The 19,492-nt window shown below is 35.9% G+C and overlaps 1 protein-coding gene and 1 long non-coding RNA gene across 2 annotated transcripts; both read right to left on the reverse strand.

Moving 5' to 3' along the window:
• Positions 1-284: 284 nt before the first annotated feature.
• On the reverse strand, positions 285-2,598 carry LOC117620143. The gene is made up of 2 exons (XR_004584696.1): positions 2,364-2,598; positions 285-740 (listed from the first exon to the last, which is right to left on the reverse strand). It is a non-coding gene; the product is annotated as an uncharacterized LOC117620143 (long non-coding RNA).
• Positions 2,599-12,898: 10,300 nt separating this feature from the next.
• LOC117618853 (serine/threonine-protein kinase BSK2-like) lies at positions 12,899-18,900 on the reverse strand. Its single transcript, XM_034348597.1, has 10 exons — positions 18,423-18,900; positions 18,061-18,284; positions 17,830-17,965; positions 17,311-17,444; positions 16,992-17,097; positions 16,010-16,095; positions 14,752-14,940; positions 14,473-14,631; positions 14,000-14,113; positions 12,899-13,412 (listed from the first exon to the last, which is right to left on the reverse strand). Exons 1-10 carry the CDS (start codon positions 18,490-18,492, stop codon positions 13,161-13,163), a joined length of 1,470 nt encoding a protein of 489 aa, XP_034204488.1. The 5' UTR covers positions 18,493-18,900; the 3' UTR covers positions 12,899-13,160.
• Between the last annotated feature and the right edge of the window lie 592 nt (positions 18,901-19,492).

Below are 19,492 nucleotides of genomic sequence, written 5' to 3' on the forward strand. Positions count from 1 at the left end.
TAATTTTTAAACGAAGACCTAAAAAAGTGAACGATCCTATAGTGAGGCCCTTATATATGGCTTTTAGATGAGGTCATATCTCTCAACCATTGGATCAAACTAACCAATTTAATCCAACTAAGAGATAAGGCCTCACGTAAGAACAATATATAAAACCCTCACTATAGAATTCTTCATGAGGCCCAACCCAACAATAAATAGGACCCTTAACACAAGGCTCTACTTGGAAGAGGCAATAGATTTCGGGTAAATTATGAGATTTTAAGGGGAACTTTTAAAATAGGTTAGAAAGAAGCCAGACGGAAATGCATTTCCATTCATTGTCCCAAGGAACTGTTAGGTTTATTTTACAGAATATGTAAAAGCTTCCACGGAATACAAGTCCATGCACACAGTATCACTTGATTATATCAATACAGAAAGGGCTTCCAGCCTAGTCTTTAAGTTCTCCCATGGTTAACAGGTAAGGATCCAACTTCGGGTGACTGGGTGTAGGAAATAGAGATCAGCTCAGACCTGAACTTATCTTCTCCATCAGAAACTATCGTTTTAACCAGAGCTTCACCATTCAGCTTTCCACCGTTCAGCTTTCCACCATTCAGCTTTCCAGATGAGAGATTTGAAGTGATAATCTTCTCTGGTTCAGGGTAAGAAATGGCGATAAGCGACTCACGAGTCACTTCTTCAGGAGCCCCGTTTCCAAGTCTGGCTTTATCCATAAAATGTCTGATTTGCTTGGTCTGCATCCATCCAAACATATAATGTTAACTGGAATTAAGATAAAAATGGCTGACAAGGAAAAGAGATTATAAATAAGAATACAGCTTCAATAAAAGACAGTGCACGAAAGTTCCAAATATCTCAATTAATAATGTCACAAAGTTGTTCATTTTACGATGGAAATGCATCCCCGTTCACTAGCCAAAATCAGGGGAAAGATCAACAAATTATGGGAGGGCTAATGGCCATGATGATTCAAGTACTTGTACTTTATGATCTTCTTGGGATATACACCACTTCAGTAAATCTGGGCTTCAATAAATCAAAGCCAATATACAGCCACAAAGTTACATGTTATCGCAAAACAACAAATTATCAACTATTACAGCCATATAAGAAAATAGTATTGCACAAAAGTTTCAAACAGAAGAATTCAGAAATCCATCCTCAAAACCAAGAATTACTGCTGAGCTCCATATTATTCAAACAGCAAAGGATCCAACTGGCAACTACAAAAACAACAGGACATCATATAGAATCGCATAAAAAAACAGCAATAGAATACAATGGAAATCGACCTTGAAATATTTCTTTTATGACTACAGTAACTCCTGTATTAGGCTCAAGACATCATCGTAAGTTCGGTTTGTTTATGTTTGCTAAAGGTGTGTTCTCAATTGTTTCTGGGGTTGCTTTCTAATAATGTAACTACTCTGAATAAAGAGAAACTAATAGCTAGAAGCAATGGTTCAGTCCTTACACAAATCAAATATATTGTATTGCTGTGAAAACAGATAATAGCAAACCACAAGAAGCTAGTGAGAACTAGGCACAAATTCCCCCAAAAAGCTAGAGACAATCAAACATAGAGTCCCACCAAATTGTACTACAAGTAAACCAACATATCAGATAACACCACAAACCAACCATTCCTACCAGCAGAAATATGTGATTTGATGTTTTCCAGCTTCATTCAGTCGCATCAACCAAAAGAAAGGGCATCCTACTAGGAATTGAAACCAACTGCCAGCTAGAATACACCCCATGATTGAGGCCCTACCACATGGTTTAAGCTATTAAACCTCAAACTACAAGATATATGAACGAAAACAAAATCAAGAAAAAGTGATTGTACTGAGAAGACAGGGATAACTTGTTACATATAACATAGAACAAGAAGTAAAAATTTAAAATTCTTGGTACAACCAGCAACTACAAGAGGCGGAAACTATGCTTAGCACCATGTACAAAGAGGGCAAAACCCATCTCTCTCCAAATAATTTTGTATGTGTTTCAAGCTACATAAGTATATCTCCTTTCCATAATCCAATTAACCTCAAATCATCACTTCAAAGAAAACAATTTCTAGATTTGACCTTCAAGCATAACCATAAAAATTGAAGAAAAAGACTTCAAATTTTAACAATATGGAAAATTAGCCACCAACCCATCAAAGTGATGAGAAAAATATGCAAAACCCATGTCTTGGTTTCAAGAATGATCAAGAAACAGATTCAGCTCAAGGAAGAATCAGAGAAAAAGCAAACAGGAATTCAAACTAAACAAATTTTGAATATGGACATCGATTCAGAGAAAAAGAGAAAGAGGAAAACACTTGAGAGAGAGAGAGAGAGAGGACTTACCGAAAAGTCGGAGGCTCTTGAGTAAGAAAGGCGTTTGGTGAATGGAGGTGAGAAGTTTGACCTTGCGTATGTATATGTCTCTACACTCTTTCTTTACTGATTTTACCTAAAAGAAGATGAGAAGGAGACGCTGCAAGTTGGCTTTTAGAGAGAGAGAGAAATGCCGCCTCTTTTTCTCCGTCTCCAATTCGATCTCTGCTTTGATTTTGATTTGATTGGTTACCCAAAAAGAAAAAAAAATTGGTTTTTTATAGAGTCGCTCGTAGAACGTTCTCGAGGCGTTGAAGACGAAAAGAAGTTGGTCAGAGAAAAAAAAACCCCCCAAAAGAAGTGTTTTTTTCGTTTAAACTGAAATATGTTTTTACCTTGTTATAACTGAAAATGAAAATGAGTCTTTCGGTTTCAGCACACGTTTTATGTGTGCTTTGGTTGCAAAACAAAATTATAAATTATAAATTCCAAATTTTAATTTATTATTTATTATTTATTATTTTTTTGCTTGAATAACGAATATAACTAAAAAGAGGATTTTATTTCTGAACATGTCAAATTTCAGTCTAAAAAATTACCAACCAAATTCTATTCATGTCCTAGAGGAACTAATGGTGTGTTTACAATCTACTTTAATTCAACAACGATGATATTTTAATAATTAGTACCATTCCTACTCGAATTACATATAGTTTAATAAACAACTTCAATAAGAATATGGATCTAACTCTCCTCAATTCATATAATTTAGTAAACAACTTCAATAAAAATCTAGAATTTAATTCATCATATTTAATTCATTCTGAGTAAAAATGAATAATCTCGTATGAAAAACATCATCTTTTAAGCAATACTATTTTTCTCTCAATCATTTTAATGAGTAGCTTAGAAACAATATAATATGGCTTCTGGATCGTTAATTTCCTCCTCTCTTTTTTTTTTTTTTTTTCTTTCCTTTTTTTTTTTATATATAATTATTTTGGATTTTTAATTAACTAAAACATCCCTGTTGAATTTTGTCTTTTTGTCTCAAGTAGCTAGATGCTTCTTCTGTTGTGATAAGGTATCTTATTAATTTAATTATATGGAGACCTCAGAGCAATGTTACGTAGCTAGCTCCAGCTGGAGACCTGAAAGAGCAATATTACCTAGCCAGCTCCAGCACAATTAGTTCAATAATATTAATTCAAAAAAATCACTAGTTACAAAGTATCAATACAAACTAATCACAAAAGGCTATAACAATAACATAGCGATTTAATATTAAAATTAAGACAATTTGATGCGTCTTCCTTAACGATCATGTAAGATCAAAGAAACTCTGACATAGCATCCCAACTAAAATTGCAAACTTGAAACAATCAAAAATAGATAAAGCTTGAAAAACCAAGGCATAACAATATAAATAAAACTCTCACAAAAGAGATGTGGAAAACTCTCATAAAAGGAGAGGTGTATTGTGAATTTTAGACAACCTGAGAAATGGAGATTATAAAGATTAGTCTAAACACAAATTTTACTCGCAAATGTACAAGGTCAATTGTAATATAGTATGTCAAATACGAGGTCATTCCCACGAGGATTGAGTTCAACTTCCAATTAGTCTAACCTAATTTACTTCACTAAATACTTTAACTACTATAATTATATAAACAAGAAATTAAACACGTAGCATACTCACGTAAACACAAAATGGGTTTTTGAAAGAATGATTTAATTAACAACGAAATTAAAAGACAAAACAAGTAGAAAGTCGCGAAACACAAGGATGAGAAATTCAAATGGATAAAAGCACTAGGACAATGAATTCACCACTAATAATCTGATCTAGCCTCTTATTCACCTACCTATTAATTAACCATTTGATATCGTCACTTAGTTTTTATTTTTCATGAATTACCTATGGTATTTAGGCTAACTCGTATATTCCTACATGCAATTCGCCTATGATATTTAGGTCAAATATCAATACATAGAACTCATTAAGATCAATGAAAGCCTCCAACAATTATGTAAACCCTAGGAGTATGGTATTTACCCTAGACGAATTACAAATCCTAATCACAAGAAGCAAGCCTCAAATTAAGTATGGTATTTACTCTAATTTGCATCCGATTAACTCAAGATAATCAACCAAGTTATTAAGCACAGTGATTAAGAATCCAACATCAAACGGCAATCAATAGACAGGTAAAATAAGAAAACTAGATTATCATACTAGAGCTACATCATGCCCTAGCAAAAGAAAATTAGTTACACATAATCATAGAACTCGACATAAACAAAAACATAAGGAAGAAACAATAAAACTTAGCCAATTGCGGTACTCTTCCGGCGTCTCCAATCTCTCCTCATGCTTAAATAAAACACCACATGTCTATTCCTACTCTAGCTACAGCCCAAAAAATAAAGAAAAACCTAATTAAAACATAAATCCAAAATATGCTCCAGCCCAATACACCCAATGCCAAATAGCTGCCAAAAAACACAAGCCAGAAAACACAATATATGCTCCGGCCACACCTTCGTATCTCCAAATACCTGGATTTGTTACAGTACCCCCTGTGATACTCCAACCACCCCATGAATTGGTAATTCCTAAACGAGTCATGAAAGGTATAACGAACATACTCTATCTCCACATTGGATCAAGAACAGGATCAGAAGGATAAGAACGGTGCGTTCGGAGGTGTGAAGTGGGAGATAAGGGATTTCATAATTGGATTGGGGTTTTGAATAAGACGGCCTTTTCATTTTTTTTTTCTTTTTGAATTTGAAAAAGTAATAAGAATGAGAGGTGTTAAGCTTTTTATCATCCTAGCGTCGAGCTATTTTTCCGCAGGACGTGCCCTACAATATCGTAAATACGATAGTAGTTATAGTTAGATTTAGATATACACATATTTATTAATCAAAATCAGCCTTATTATACACTTCAATCATATTCTACAAATTCGACTAAAAAAAAAGAGGTAAAAATATCTTTCTTCTACGAGAAATTTTTTTTTTATAACAATGAACCACTGTATGAAGTATTTGAAATACGAGAAAGAAATACCACTCAGGCAATATTTCCAAAGGAGTTGCAAACAGATCCGCGGGTTCACCAATCATTGATGGTTCTAGAATCGCTAAGCCTACGTTACATGCAATAATACCTAAAATTACTACTGGAAAAATATATAAAAGATCGTTTGACCAAGCAGGCTCTCCGTAATAATTATGACCCATCCATTTAGCCAATTTAACTCTTAAGACAGGATCATTCAAGTCAGGTCTTCCCCAACTTCCACTTGCACTGCAAACTTGCCACACACCTTGAAAATGGAAATTTCTCCACACTTTCCTCCATTTTGGCTTTCTCTCCTCCCCACAAACACTTTCATTTTGTCCTCATTGGACTGCAAACCCACCTATAATCTATGCGCACCCATAAGCTTCTTGATCAGGTCCTCTTCAAGCATTAACCAATCACTTCCTCTTTGCCTAAAAACGCAATTTCAAGAATGCAATTCATGGCTGCCACTTTAGTTGACAAGTCTTCAGAGCCCAGGAGGTTGATAATTCTTGGGATTTCTCAATTGATGTCATCAACCAAAGGGGTTCTGATGATTTTGAGTAGTCTAGTGAGGACTTGAATTGAACAAGATGAACCCATTTGAATTAAAGCTCTAACAATCGAACCCATCAGCACCAATCCCACAAAAACATCCTTATTGAATTTAACCAGACCAAGAACAGCAAAAGCACACTACTACGATTTACTATTTGCGCGACGGAATTTTGCGCGACGAACAAAATTTCGTCGCGCAAGGAGCACTTCTGCGACGAACAAATTACTCCGTCGCTCAAAGTACAGAAAACTAGCGCGACAAATAATTTCGTCGCGGGAAAGAGGCTATGCGCGACGTAAATATATTTCGTCGCACAAAAGTGGCAAAGTCCATGTTATGGCGCCAAAATCTTGCGCGACGACAAGGATCGTCGCGCATGACATCATTGCGCGACAATACACATTCTTCGTCGCGCAAAGATGGAAGAAAATTGGCGCGTATTATGGCGGTAAAAAACTTTTGCGCGATGAGCGTTTTCGTCTCAAAAGAAAACTTAGCGCGACGAAACAATGAACCGTCGCGTAAGAAAACGAGGGAACATTTTTTTTGGCGCCAATATACAGGTGGGTTTTTGCGCGACGGAAATTCCGTCGTCGCGTAAAGTGTAATAGCGGTGCACTCTTGCGCGACGAAATGTGTAGTTTGCGCGACGAAATGTGTAGTTTGCGCGACGCTATCTTCTACATGCGCGACGGAATTTTGTGCGACGAACAATTCCTTTCGTCGCGCAAAAAATCAGATGTCGACACGTGATTGCGCGACGGAAATTTGGTTTTGTGCGACGGAAAAGTGAGTTTTCGCGACAGCGTTTTGCGCGACGTTTTCTGATCTTCGTCGCGCAAATTCCTTCTTCTCCATATCTGTGTCTGCCATTGCAGAGGCAGAATGCAAGAATTGCATTCTGCCTCTCTCTCACTCTCCCTCCCTGCTGCTGCTCTACTGTGAATTCTGTACGTGTATTAGGTATGTATTTTGTGTCGTTAGTTTAAATGTATTAATGTAAATTCGTACTAATGCTATTAATTTTGTTCTCGTTAGGGATATTTGTGATTAGTGATTGGTGGAGAACGATTGAGAAGGTATGTTATTGTAAAAGTTTGTTTGTTATGTTTGTATTTTTTTTTTTGAAGTTATATGTTTATAATGTTGTGAAATTGTGCGTGACGTAGCACAATGTGTTGTGATGTACGAAGTTAATTGAAATTAACTTCGTACTTTTATTTTTATGTTTAGTAACACGTAGTTTCCCGTTCGAGATTAGTTGGATTTCGTGCATGGATGCGTAAGCATGACTGCGGTCCAATTAATTCTTGAATTGTCCCATTATTTGGACAGTTTGGTAATGCATAGTGTTGTCACATAATCTTCGGCTACAGGATTAGGTTTCGATTGTGGAGATTTCGGTGTCATCTCGGTACGTTCTTCGGGTGGTACGTAGGTATTTATACCTATGCCCACTTCAAGAACTGTGTCGAGATGCTGCCGAAATTAATCCGCGTCGAAATCTAATCTCATGTAGCCGTAGGTTACGTGACAGGATTATGCATTCCCGAATGGGATAGGGCCCTTACCGGAGGCATAAGGTGACATTATAACTTCGTATGAAGTTGTTGTGATTGTTGTGTCGTGATTGTGGTTTCGGGAATTATGAGCAGAAGGTGGATACAGAACCCGAATAGATGCGCAGACGAATACTTGGATGGAATCGAGGATTTTATTGAGTTTGCACGTAGACACAACCCGGGTGCAACTAGAATCCGTTGTCCTTGTAGGAGGTGTAACAACACGTTGTTTGAGTCAATTGAAAATGTTGGATTTCATTTAGTAAGGAATGGAATGATTGAAACATATAGCATTTGGAACCTTCACGGCGAACAAGTAGACCATGCTTCGTCTTCAAATGCCCCAAGAGTGGACAATGTTGAACCTATTGGGGATCCTAATGATCAAGTCATGGGTATTATACAGGATGCTTTTCCATTCGCATCGACCAACATCAATCAGGAAGGGGAAGAGGACCTGCCTACACCAATAGACAGTGCGGAGTTTGAACAGTATGAAAAACTGTTAAAAAATGTCAACCAAGAGTTATACCCGGGGTGCGAGAGTTTTTCCGTTCTCACTGCCATTGTGGAGCTAATGCACGGAAAAATAAAGTATCGTATGTCGAACTTGTGTTTCGATTACTTTTTGGGGGTTTTCAAGAGAATGCTTCCGACGGACAATTGTTTGCGAAAGACCATAAACATGCACAGAAGGTGTTGCATGGTCTTGGATTGGGTTATGAAAAAATCCACGCTTGCAAAAATAATTGCATGTTATTCTACAAAAGAGCATGAAACGTTGGATACATGCCCTATATGCAATGAGTCGAGGTTCAAAATGACATCCCAGAATAGAACGACTAAGATACCACAAAAAGTGATGCGCAGCTTGGTCTCAAACCCACTTCGAAAACTTTGAGTCACAAACCATAAATTCAAGAAAAGAAAATACCTTTGCCCTCAAAATTAACTGTTGATATTGTTTAACAAACATTTTCAATTTTTTTAATTTAATTTTTTTAAAAGTTTTATATATTTATTATTATTTATTTATTTTTAGGTTAAAATTTCTAAATAAAATTAAATATTAAAATAATCATTTTTTAGTCCGACATAGCACCAAACATAGGTCTTCACTATTTTTACAATCCAGCTTCTTAATCCGATGTAGCACCAAACATAGGTCAGTGCTTAATCCAGCTTAGGCCAATTCGAACGAATCCAAGACAGTCCCAGGATTTAGTCCAGTCCATGATAGTCCGTTATACCAAACAACCCCTTAAATGAAAGTTTAAAAAGTCGGACAGCCCCAAAATTTGAACACCCAAATTGATGCACCTCTCCATCTTCTCTCATAGTTTTTTCAATACTTACTTTCCTTCCAACTTTTAGAGTTGTGCAGTGGTGGTGTTTTGGTAGGGGCGGAGTTTTGGTTTGGTAATTGAAGCCAATACCAACAAGAAGAAGGTTTTTTTATCGAAGATTACGGTATACATAATATTCATCATTAGAGCATCCACAATGGGCTTCTCTAAACCATCTCCTTAGACAAATTTTAGGGAGGAATTGGAAAAATACAACTTCAACCATGCTTCCTATCCACCTCTTAAAATAAGGAGACTCTAGGAGCTCCTAAATCTGATAAGAGAGAAAGGACTCGTAGTGGCTCCTTATAATTTAATGCTGCTTTATTTAACGAATATTTCAAACCTTTAATTACTGCTAACGATTTTTTATATTATTTTTTAATAGAGATTGACCAATTAAAAAAGAGTTATAGCATTTATGACTCCCCAAAACTAGAGAGTATGATTGGAGTTGAAATTTTATAAAGAGTTTTAAAAATAACTTTTATATGTTTTTAGCTAAAATTTAATTACAAAAAATAGAGAGCGTGGTTGTGAATGCTCAAAAGCATGTTTTCCAGAATCCGAGGTCTTTGTGGGCTGCGTGAATATGTCCATGGCAAGTACATTCATCGGAGAAATAGAAAAAAAACTGAGTGGAAAACAAAAGGAAGATTGAAGTTTCAATGTATTTTAACTTCATTCAGTCCGATTTAGAATTAGTTCAGTCTGATTTCTTTATTTGCTTGTATTTCAAACTGATGGGACTCCTTTTCGATTCCTTTAACTTATATTGTCAATTCGAGACCATTTCTACAACAATAACTAGAAGTTCTCTGAGTCCTATTACATTTTTAGCATTCTGTTCTTTTAGTTCTTACATCATACAAGTGGAATATTAATAAACGGGCATAGAAAATAATCAATTTATGTCAATTCTCTACTTAAAGCACAATGACTCGAAAAAAATTAAGATTTCTTAAGACACAAGACTTTCACTTTATTTATGTTTGAATCACACTTTTTTTATTAGGCTTAACAATAACCGCTAGTGGCACGCCTACAACCAAACCATATAAAATACATTTTGAGCCCATTCTAGGGGCCATATTACTTAAAATCAATCCAACCAAGTGCTAGAATACAAAGCGACGTTTTTGGGGTGAACAGTAGGAAATAGACATCAGCTCATATCTAAATTTCTCTTGATCAGAATCAATCGTTTTAACCAGAGTTTCACCATTCAACTTTCCAGATGAGAGATTTGAAGGGAGAATCTTATATGGTTCAAGGTAAGAAATGGCGATAAGCGATTCACGAGTCACTTCTTCAGCTGCCCCGTTTCCAAGTCTTGCTTTATCCATAAAATGTATGATCTTCTTGCTATGCATGCATTCCAAACATAAAAATGTTAACTGGAAAAAGAATACAGATGCTTCAATAAAATAAAAGATGTGCATGAAAGTTCTAAATGTCTCAATCAATCTAGGCCGAAGAAAACACTTGAGAGAGAGAGAGAGAGAGAGAGAGACCAAGAAGTCGAAGGCGCTTGAGGAAGAAAGGTGTTGGTGAATGGGGTTAGCTATGTTATGTATGGATGTACTGTACTGTGTTGTCTTTCTTCAATTTTGATTTATTACCGAAAGAAAAGAAAACGTTTTTTTTTATAGAGACGCTCGTAGAACGTCCTTGAGTCGTTCAAAACGAAAAGAAGTTGGTCAGAAGAAAACGAAACCCCAAAAGAAGTGTTTTTTCGTTCCAACTGATTTTTTTTTTATTTTTTCTCGTTATAACCGAATTGCAAAAGACATATTATAAAATCCAAAATCTGTTTATTTATTATTTGCTAGAATAACAAAGTACAACTGAAAAGAAGATTTTCTTTCTAAACATGTCAAATTGTAGTCTAAAAAATACTGAAATATGAAAATTAACAACGAAATGGTATTTTTACACTCGTTAAATTCTAAAGCAAAAGAAAAATTAAGTCCTAAATAAGTCAAGGTAGCATTTACCATATTAAATTTTCTCAATCATTTCGATGTGTAGCTTAGAAACAAATTCTATTGTAAAGTATAAATGAATACTTTTGTTCTAGATGATAACAAAAAGTGGTTAAATATGTATTAGAGTCCATTGAAGTTTGTCACAATATAATATAGCTTCAGGATCATTAATTTCCTCTTTTCTTTTTTCTTTTTTCCTTTCATTATTTTTTTATTTTCTATATTTTAGTTTCGCATTTAAAATTTTAATTAACGAAAACATCCCTGTTGGATTTTGTCCCTTTTGTCTCAACTTGGATGCTTCTTCTGTTGTAAGAAGAAGGTATCTATTAATTTAATTATTAAATAATTTCTAATGTGAATGAAACATGTGGTTATCATAATTAACTGAAAAATAATAAATAATATCGACAGAAAATTATATCAGCGTGAAACTTGTGGAAGAGTTAAAAAAAATAATCGACGACCAAAAGAAGCCAAGTCCACAAAAGCCCAACACAACAAAAACGCAGAAAAGGTCGGCAAAGAAACAAGACACGGCAGCAGGCAGTTAGAAAGCTCCAACTCGACTGGAGCCAATACACAGCAGCCTGGCAACAGGACCCACCAATACAATAACTAAAATCGAGGGCATGAGGCAAATGTTTTTGAAACTGTTTTTTAAATTGGCCTGATCGCTGGAGTTGCTCTTAGGCAACTGTTTTTGAAATTGAAATGGTTAAAAACGTTTTCTAATTATTCAAAACGCTTTTGATATATTTTGGGCAGAATTTTTTTTGGGTTAATTATTGTTTATAACTTGGCGATTTATTTTTCTTCACATTTTAATCTAAACAAAATTTTATTTCAATTAAAATGAAAACTTGTAGGCCATCATCCCACATGGCTTAAATTATTTTTTGACTTGGTGCCTATCTCCTCTTATCTTCTTTCAATTATTTATAATTTTGTGCCCATCTCCTTTGTCTACTCATCTTAACTTTTCTTGGATTCTCTGCATTTCCTCTATCTCCTCGTCTTTTCATTAAATTATTGTGTTGTCATCCTCTTTTATCTTGTTGCCATTATTTTCTTCCACTGGCAAGCTATTACAAATGCTATTAGATTTTGATTATGATGATAACAATCAGCAACAAAATGTGTTGTTTGGTTGATTGTTGCCAACAAGCAACAACCCTATCTTCAATGATAGAAACATGCCCTCTGCATAATGTCTCATCTTCTTGTGGTTTTCAATTCACACTCTTCAAGGTTTTTGGGGCCATATCCAATAAGAATGACAGAATAAATGAGAAAGGAACAAATGATTTTAGTTATTATTTAACAAATGTAAGGGTATTTATAGAGTCAGAGATGATAATTTGGGTTTCCACCCCAAGCGTTGGAGATGGCCTAAAGAGGGTTTATTCTCATTTTGGCATGAAGTGAGGCATCCAACAACTCAAATGTGAGTGTGAGTGTAATTATTTATTTATTCTTGGTGTGCTCTTTTGTTTCACTCATGGTCATCTTAGCATTTTATTTATTTTGTCTTTCCATCAGTAATTGCCGTGACGAGAGGAACAAATTTCCCAACAATCTTAACACATAAGCCCAACAACCATCTCAGGAACAATACAATCCCCTCCTTGTCGAGGCAGTCAAAATAGATGGACCGAAAATGCATTTTACCACTTTATCAAAACCAGCTTGGCACAGAACACAAAGGGTGCTAGGCTAGGCTGATGAGGCGTGTAGCTTGTTCTTGATGTACAATCTTATGCTGATGGCTAATGATAGGAAGAGTGAAATATGGGGGTGAGATTGAATTTGTTGCACAAAATGTATGTCGTCTGGCAGCCGAACAGGAAGACCTAAATTTCAATGTTAAAATTTTCACTAATACCTTCGTATTTAAAAAGAGTGGCTCACTGGTTTTTATGCACATTAAAAAAATATACATTTTACCAAGTAGCTGATACTCCCAGAAAAGGAGATTCATGGGTATGTTTCTTGAGGGTTTCTGGGTGTACTCTCTCTATGTACACAAAAATCCAAGTTAGAAAACTGAACTTTGTAAATTTGATTGAACAGCTGATTACACATCTAGTTACTTATTTCTCATCTGAAATTTTGGTTATACATTTGTGTAGAACTACTTTCCAACTAGAAGATGAGGGTGTCAACCTAAAATAACCCTCAATCTAAACCAAACCTGCTTACATTTGATCATGGACTCTAAGCAACAACAGCATTAGGGTGAAAAGTGGCTGAAAATTCAAAGACCTTGGCACCACCATCTCCTCAGCTTCATAATCTAATTGCGCCAGCTGTTTTGCTTCTTCGCTTCAAAGGAAGCTCCGTCGTTTAGCATGTCCTGAGCATCAGTTTCCATTCCCAGTTTGGAGAGGGCGAGAGCCTGCATGTAGAAGGCAGTTGGCCACTCGGGCAAGCACACCTGAGCTTGCATGGCATCTCTCAAAGCTAATTCTGGCTGTCCATTCATTAAGTAGGCGAGGGCTCGCCTCACAAATACGGTACCCGAAGGAACAGACATCATGGAAACCAACTGTGCAAGTAACAATGATCAAATATTAAAATACAATTCTAAAGATAGAAATAGACTGATATTTTCCTCCTTTTTTTTTGCTGAAATATATTGACATGTCTGCAAGTGCTCACGGTTCAGGTCACCTTTTCCTTATATTAAGCCTTAAATGTGTTTGTATTCCAAAAACCAAAAATTGCTTAAATGTGTTTATAAAGTAGTTCGTTCCCCAGAAAATCTTTTCTGTGGTCTGTGGTTCATCAAGTCCCCCAAATAGAAAGATTCCTTTGGACTGTGTATCAAATGGTAACCGGACAACAATCGCATCAGTGGCACCTACCATATGGAAAGTAGGAGTTTCTGGATAATTTGTTTGTCATTTTCTGCTCGTATGATTTTAAGAGCCAGAAAGATTTTGTAAAAGGTACTATTCCACTTTAATGGAAAATAAAAATCTTACAGTCAAAAGATGCTTTAAGGAACATGGCATCCCCATTTCAATATTTTAATATCAGAAATTGCTAACTAGAGCAGTACATCATAGGAATCAAATTCTGCTTTAAAGAATAATGGTAAATGTAACGAACAACAGAAATTAAAGAAAATACCTTTGAATAATACTCCACAGCATTTTTAAAATCCTTGTCTCTAAACGCAATATCCCCAAATTTCTTGGTATTCAACATATCTTGCACTTGTTGTGTCCACTCTTGAAATGACAGCTTCAGAACACATTTGCAGTGAAAGTGATCATTATATAAGATTACAACTCGCAAGCATTTGTAAATGAAAACTAAAAAAAATAGTCCTATAGAAAAGCAAACTACTAAGAACATAGTTTAAGACAGAAAACTATATTTAAAGAGATGTGTTACAGAGGCTAAGCAAAACTGATGTCGACCATCAACCAAGTTTTAGGTAACATAGCGGCATTTGCTCAAGAAACTTTACTTAATGGAAGAAGGTTGCGTTCTTTAATTCCTTAATATGGTAAGATTATCACATTTAAGTTATATATATACATATATATGTGTGTCTGTGTCTGTGTGGTTCACCTACATACAGAAGAAAAGAAACTCACTTCATTTTCTGCACCCTCTTCATCTCTATAACCAGTTTTTAGCAAAATCTCATGAACTGCAGAAAGGTCCATCCGTACACAAGCCTTTCCAAGGGGAGAAAGCATGCTTGGCAGCACCACTGGAGTTTTAGTTAAACCCATTAGAACAAGTGAGGCAACCTAAAATACCAATGTGAGCAAATGAACATCTTAGTAAGCATAAAACATAAGAAGTAATTACAAACCAAGTTATCACAAAATCCTAGCTTTTCAATCAGGCACAAAGGCTCTTCAAAATACCTCTGTCTGCTTTTGGAGGGGAGCTACAGCTGAAAGAAGAAATGTGATCTCTGGTCGATCTTTAGCCTCATATTGAAGACATTTTGAGGCCAGTTCAACCAACTCAGTTGCATCTTCATTGGCATATTGTCCTTCTAAGGATGAATCCATTAATAATAACAAATTTTTTCCCCTTATCAAGTCCAGTGCCTAGGAAACAACAAGAAAGATAATTCTGCAAAGTAAGAATTTGTACACGACATGTGTGCTCCAATCGTTAAAGACAATGAAACACCATAACAATCGATGATTCCATGACATCGAAGAACAAACAGTCTTACACATCATTAATTGCAAAGAAAGCTATATGTAGTGCTTAGACTTGCAGCAAGTAGACAATAGTTAGCAGGGTAGCTACAACACAGTTGGTTACTGTGTTGATGGGACTTGTTGCTACTTTATTCACGACCAACTATATGGCCCTCAATAGCTTCTCAACAATGAGGCTGGGCTCAAACAGTTGTTTATAGCATCAACTCATTTGAAAAGACAATGTAGCCCTCGGTATAACCATAAAATTAACAATGGTAAATTTTGTTGGTCAAGTCCATCCCTCGCACATTATGGAGCATCCATTGGTTTTTCATTTTTGTTTATAGCTATTAGCTACCTACGTAATCCATTATTTCTGCTCAAGTAATTAGTCTTTATTCCATATGCAGATGGTGTAAGTACTACCATCCCAAGTTAACATAAATGTAGGCATATGATTAGTCTAAAAGAATTAAATGTCAAAATGTGATCCAATTTAGACAACGAGAGACAATGCTTGTACCTACTTGTGGAGCTGCAAACATTATGTTTGAAACAATAGGGGGATGACTATTTAGGGAAACAATCTCGTATTACTTATAAGTCAAACCATTGTCTCTTTAGTATTACTCTCGACAACATATCTTTAATTCTTTTTTTTCAACAGAAGATCTATATGGTCTATGGGATGACGCTGCCACTGGAGGCTCGTAATGCAACACTCTTTTCCTTTGTGTTTTGAGGAATTTTAGTGGGGGTTGATTACTACCACTGCCTCTGGAAATATTACCCCTCTTACTCTTGCCTTATTGCCTTTCCATTCACTCTCTTTAGATTCTCTAACAGCAGATCGTCAGCATGATTTGACAGTAAATATAAATATCACATGATTGAACTAAAGAGTGAAAATCCATGAAGCTTGAGATAGTGAAGAAAATTAAAGATAAAATATGTGAAGAATGTATACATGGCTAGGAGGGATATGTTTTCCACTCAAAAGGTCAAGAAGAACAGTTCCATAACTGTAGATCACACTCTCTGGAATGACCCTACCTGCAAAAACCATACATTTTATTATTTACAAAAGATAACGGTATTTGTTTTGTAACCATTATCTGAAACATACCATAAATTATCCTATCATTCTGCTACCAGTTCACTTTTCGAGAGTTTAGGGATAGTTCTTTTTCTGCAATATTGTCTGATTGGAATTCTGCTCTCTTTTTTTCGGTTTCATTGCTGTGATATGTTGTATTGGAAGTCTTATCTGTTGGTGTCATTGGTCTTGTCAGTGAAGCAAGCAGGTTTTAGTTCATCAGGCTCAGTGGATATCTTCTCCACCACATTTTACTTCCTCTTTCAATTAGTGAAATTCAGTTTTATATCCAAAACAAAAGGCAAAAAAAGAAGAATAAGGACTTAATTGCATTTTAATCATCAATGGCATTATTATTTTTAACAAGACTGATCATGCAACAAAATCAAGGATGGGAAGTCGAAATATTTCCTCTATGTTGAAATCAGGCAAGAGACTTCACTTTCTTTGGAAAGCAGGGAAATTGAAGCTTGCTTAGGGGAACTAGAGAATAAAGCCTCTGGGTCTTTCGTATTGGTAAATAGTAATGCTCAAACCATAAGAAGCACATGATAACAAAATGTGAGTTTCAGGGAATATCTTTCACATCTTGATCCACAATATTGCTGTTCTAACTTCACCAGTTAGAACCTATCATGTTAAGCTTTACTATCGCTTTCTGTAATAGCTTTGTTTTTTCCCTATTTTCTTTTGGGTTTTAACTTTTAAGTAGAACCTATCATCATTTGACTAGTTATTTTATTTTCTGCTCTCATGAATATCGCTAACCATTATGACACAAGATCAAATATCATCATATTGAAATCTTGTCACAAATAAAAATCTAATGCTATATGCTGAAAAAATGGCATACCTGTCCGCAAAAATTCAGGTGGAGTATAAGCCAAGTTAGTACTGTAGCTTTTTCCATCTCGGCTATTTTTTATCAGACCAAAGCTAGACAACCGCGGGTCACCATCCTGTGATCCAATCAAAAATTAAGTTCAACAATAATTAGGGTAAGTTCAATATTAACACCACAAAATATGCTCCGTCAATGTGAACGAGAGAATCAGCCACAGGCACTCAACCAGTTCAGAAAAAGAAAGTTTCAGTAAGGCTCTATCTTGATTCCAATAATTAGGTTTTGAAGTCAATGAAGCACTAAAGCATTGTGTTTGAATATTATGTACCTCATCAAAGAGAACTCTGTATGCATTTAAGTCATGATACAGTTTTCGGTTTTCTGTATTGCAATGATCAAGGGCTTGTGCAATATAGTATGCAACTCTCACACGCATATCCCATGGCAATGGCTGTTTCTCCCCTACAATAAAGAACATGTGAAAAAAATTAATAAACAGAAATGCCTATAGCACAGACCCCAGCAATAGCACCAAATACTATGGGCATCTCATTTAACATATGTAACTTGCATATAGAACACTTAAGATACACAATACTTACACCAGAAAAAGGACTATTGCTAGAGCTAAGTGACTAGTTAGAGTCCTTGGATACAGCTAACCATGTTCATTTATGATTGGTGATCACTTCCAAATAAAGTTGCAACTCAACGATTGACCCAAGCAAAACTAAATCATATTATATGTTCCAAAATTATGGGGCTTATAGAAAATTAGCAACACTACTATTTATCTAAAATAAATAGTTTATAAGCAGAAATATGCATAAAAAGGATAAAAATATACAGTGAAAGAGGTGCTTTGAGAGAGTATCATTAGGCATGTACTCTGCCACCAACAGCCTCTCATCTCCCTCAGCACAACACCCGATCAAATTCACCAAACGTTTGTGCCTAACCTTGCCAACCCCGGCAGCCTCCGCCTACATACAATCCAAAAAAACCCCATTTACGCAAAAACACACTTACGCAAAAACACAAGCACATAAAATACACAACCTCAGTGGCAATGACATACCAAAAATTGATGTGGGTCGGGCCAAGATTGCTTAGAAAAGCGTTTAATGGCCACCAATCGATTATTGCGAAGCTTGCCTCTGTAAACAACATTGGGCGCCTTCTCCCCACTCTCGGAGACTATAAGTTCTGAGTTGAACCCATTGGTGGCTGCTCTTAGCTCTGCTAGACTGGACTCTTTAAAAGCAGGAACTGCTTGTTCATCTTCTAATTCCTCTTCATTAGCTTTCACATCAAAACAGTTATTGTTCAAACACTAATCAATTGTTTTGCTTGTTTAAATCATGTTATGACAATAAAATATTGAAACTTTGAAACCCAGAAAAGGAAATGAAAAGAGTAAGAGAAGCAAAAGATAAAAACCTGGATCTGTGACAGGAGGGTCTTGGTCTGGGGAAGGGAGGTGTGCTGTTTTGGACTGGAAGCAGCCCATTGCTGAGTGCTACATGCCACCACTGCTTGCTTTCTTTTTGTTTCTTTGTCAAAGTGACAAAGTCTATGGAACTTGGACAAGCTGAAGTGAAGTGGGTGTTTTTGTGTGTGTGAAAATGGAGGAAAAAGTCAACAAAGAGAAGTGGGGACTGAGAGTGAGAGAGAGAAAGAGAGAGAGAGAGAGCGAAAGTGAGAGAGTTATGTTTTGGTGGGGTTGTGGGGTTGAGCCGTTCAAGTTCAAAATGGGAAGCTGACATCAAATCAAACTCAGGATTCAGACGAAGACGAAGACGCACATGATCAGCTGACAACAGCACGTGTAGCGAGACCGAGGAGGATCCATCCAACGCGCATTTAGAATTTTCTTTCAAAATTCTCAAAAAGCCAGAATTGAAAAAATTGCTCTTTTCACCTAAAAGCCAAAAGCCCAAAACAGAACACTCGTACGTCAAAAGTTTGTCCATGGACCTGCGTGTTAGGCCAGGCCCAACACATTGTGCCAATTAGCCCCAAGAGGTGTCTTTGGGCGGTCAATAAAATAACGTAGGCGCTCAACCAGGCGAACTTCGGCCTGATTTTTCCAGCAGCAAACCCAACGGGTAGAATTGATCTAACAGTCCAGATTTTTCCAGATTGATTTTAACGGATTAAAAATAATAATAATTTACAATCCAATCGTCAAAATAATAATTTAAAATTATCTAAATCATATCCAATCCTAAAACTCATCACAAATTCTATAAATAGTCATTCATTTGTAAATAATCAACCAAAATCCAACTTATCCGTTCTCACTTTGTTAATTGCGTTCAACCATTCAAAAAAAAAAAAAAATTACAAAGAATGTAATGCCCATGTTGGCCTGTTTAGGCCATCTCCAACCATATTGGGGATAAACTCAAATTTTCACCCTCCACAATACAATTATTCATGTATTTTCAAGATTCAAAATTTTTTTCCTCCAACCTTGCAGATTAATTAACTTGTTTAAGAATGATTAA

Source organism: Prunus dulcis, chromosome 2, assembly GCF_902201215.1.
Source record: "Prunus dulcis chromosome 2, ALMONDv2, whole genome shotgun sequence".
Classification (NCBI taxonomy): Eukaryota; Viridiplantae; Streptophyta; class Magnoliopsida; order Rosales; family Rosaceae; genus Prunus; species Prunus dulcis.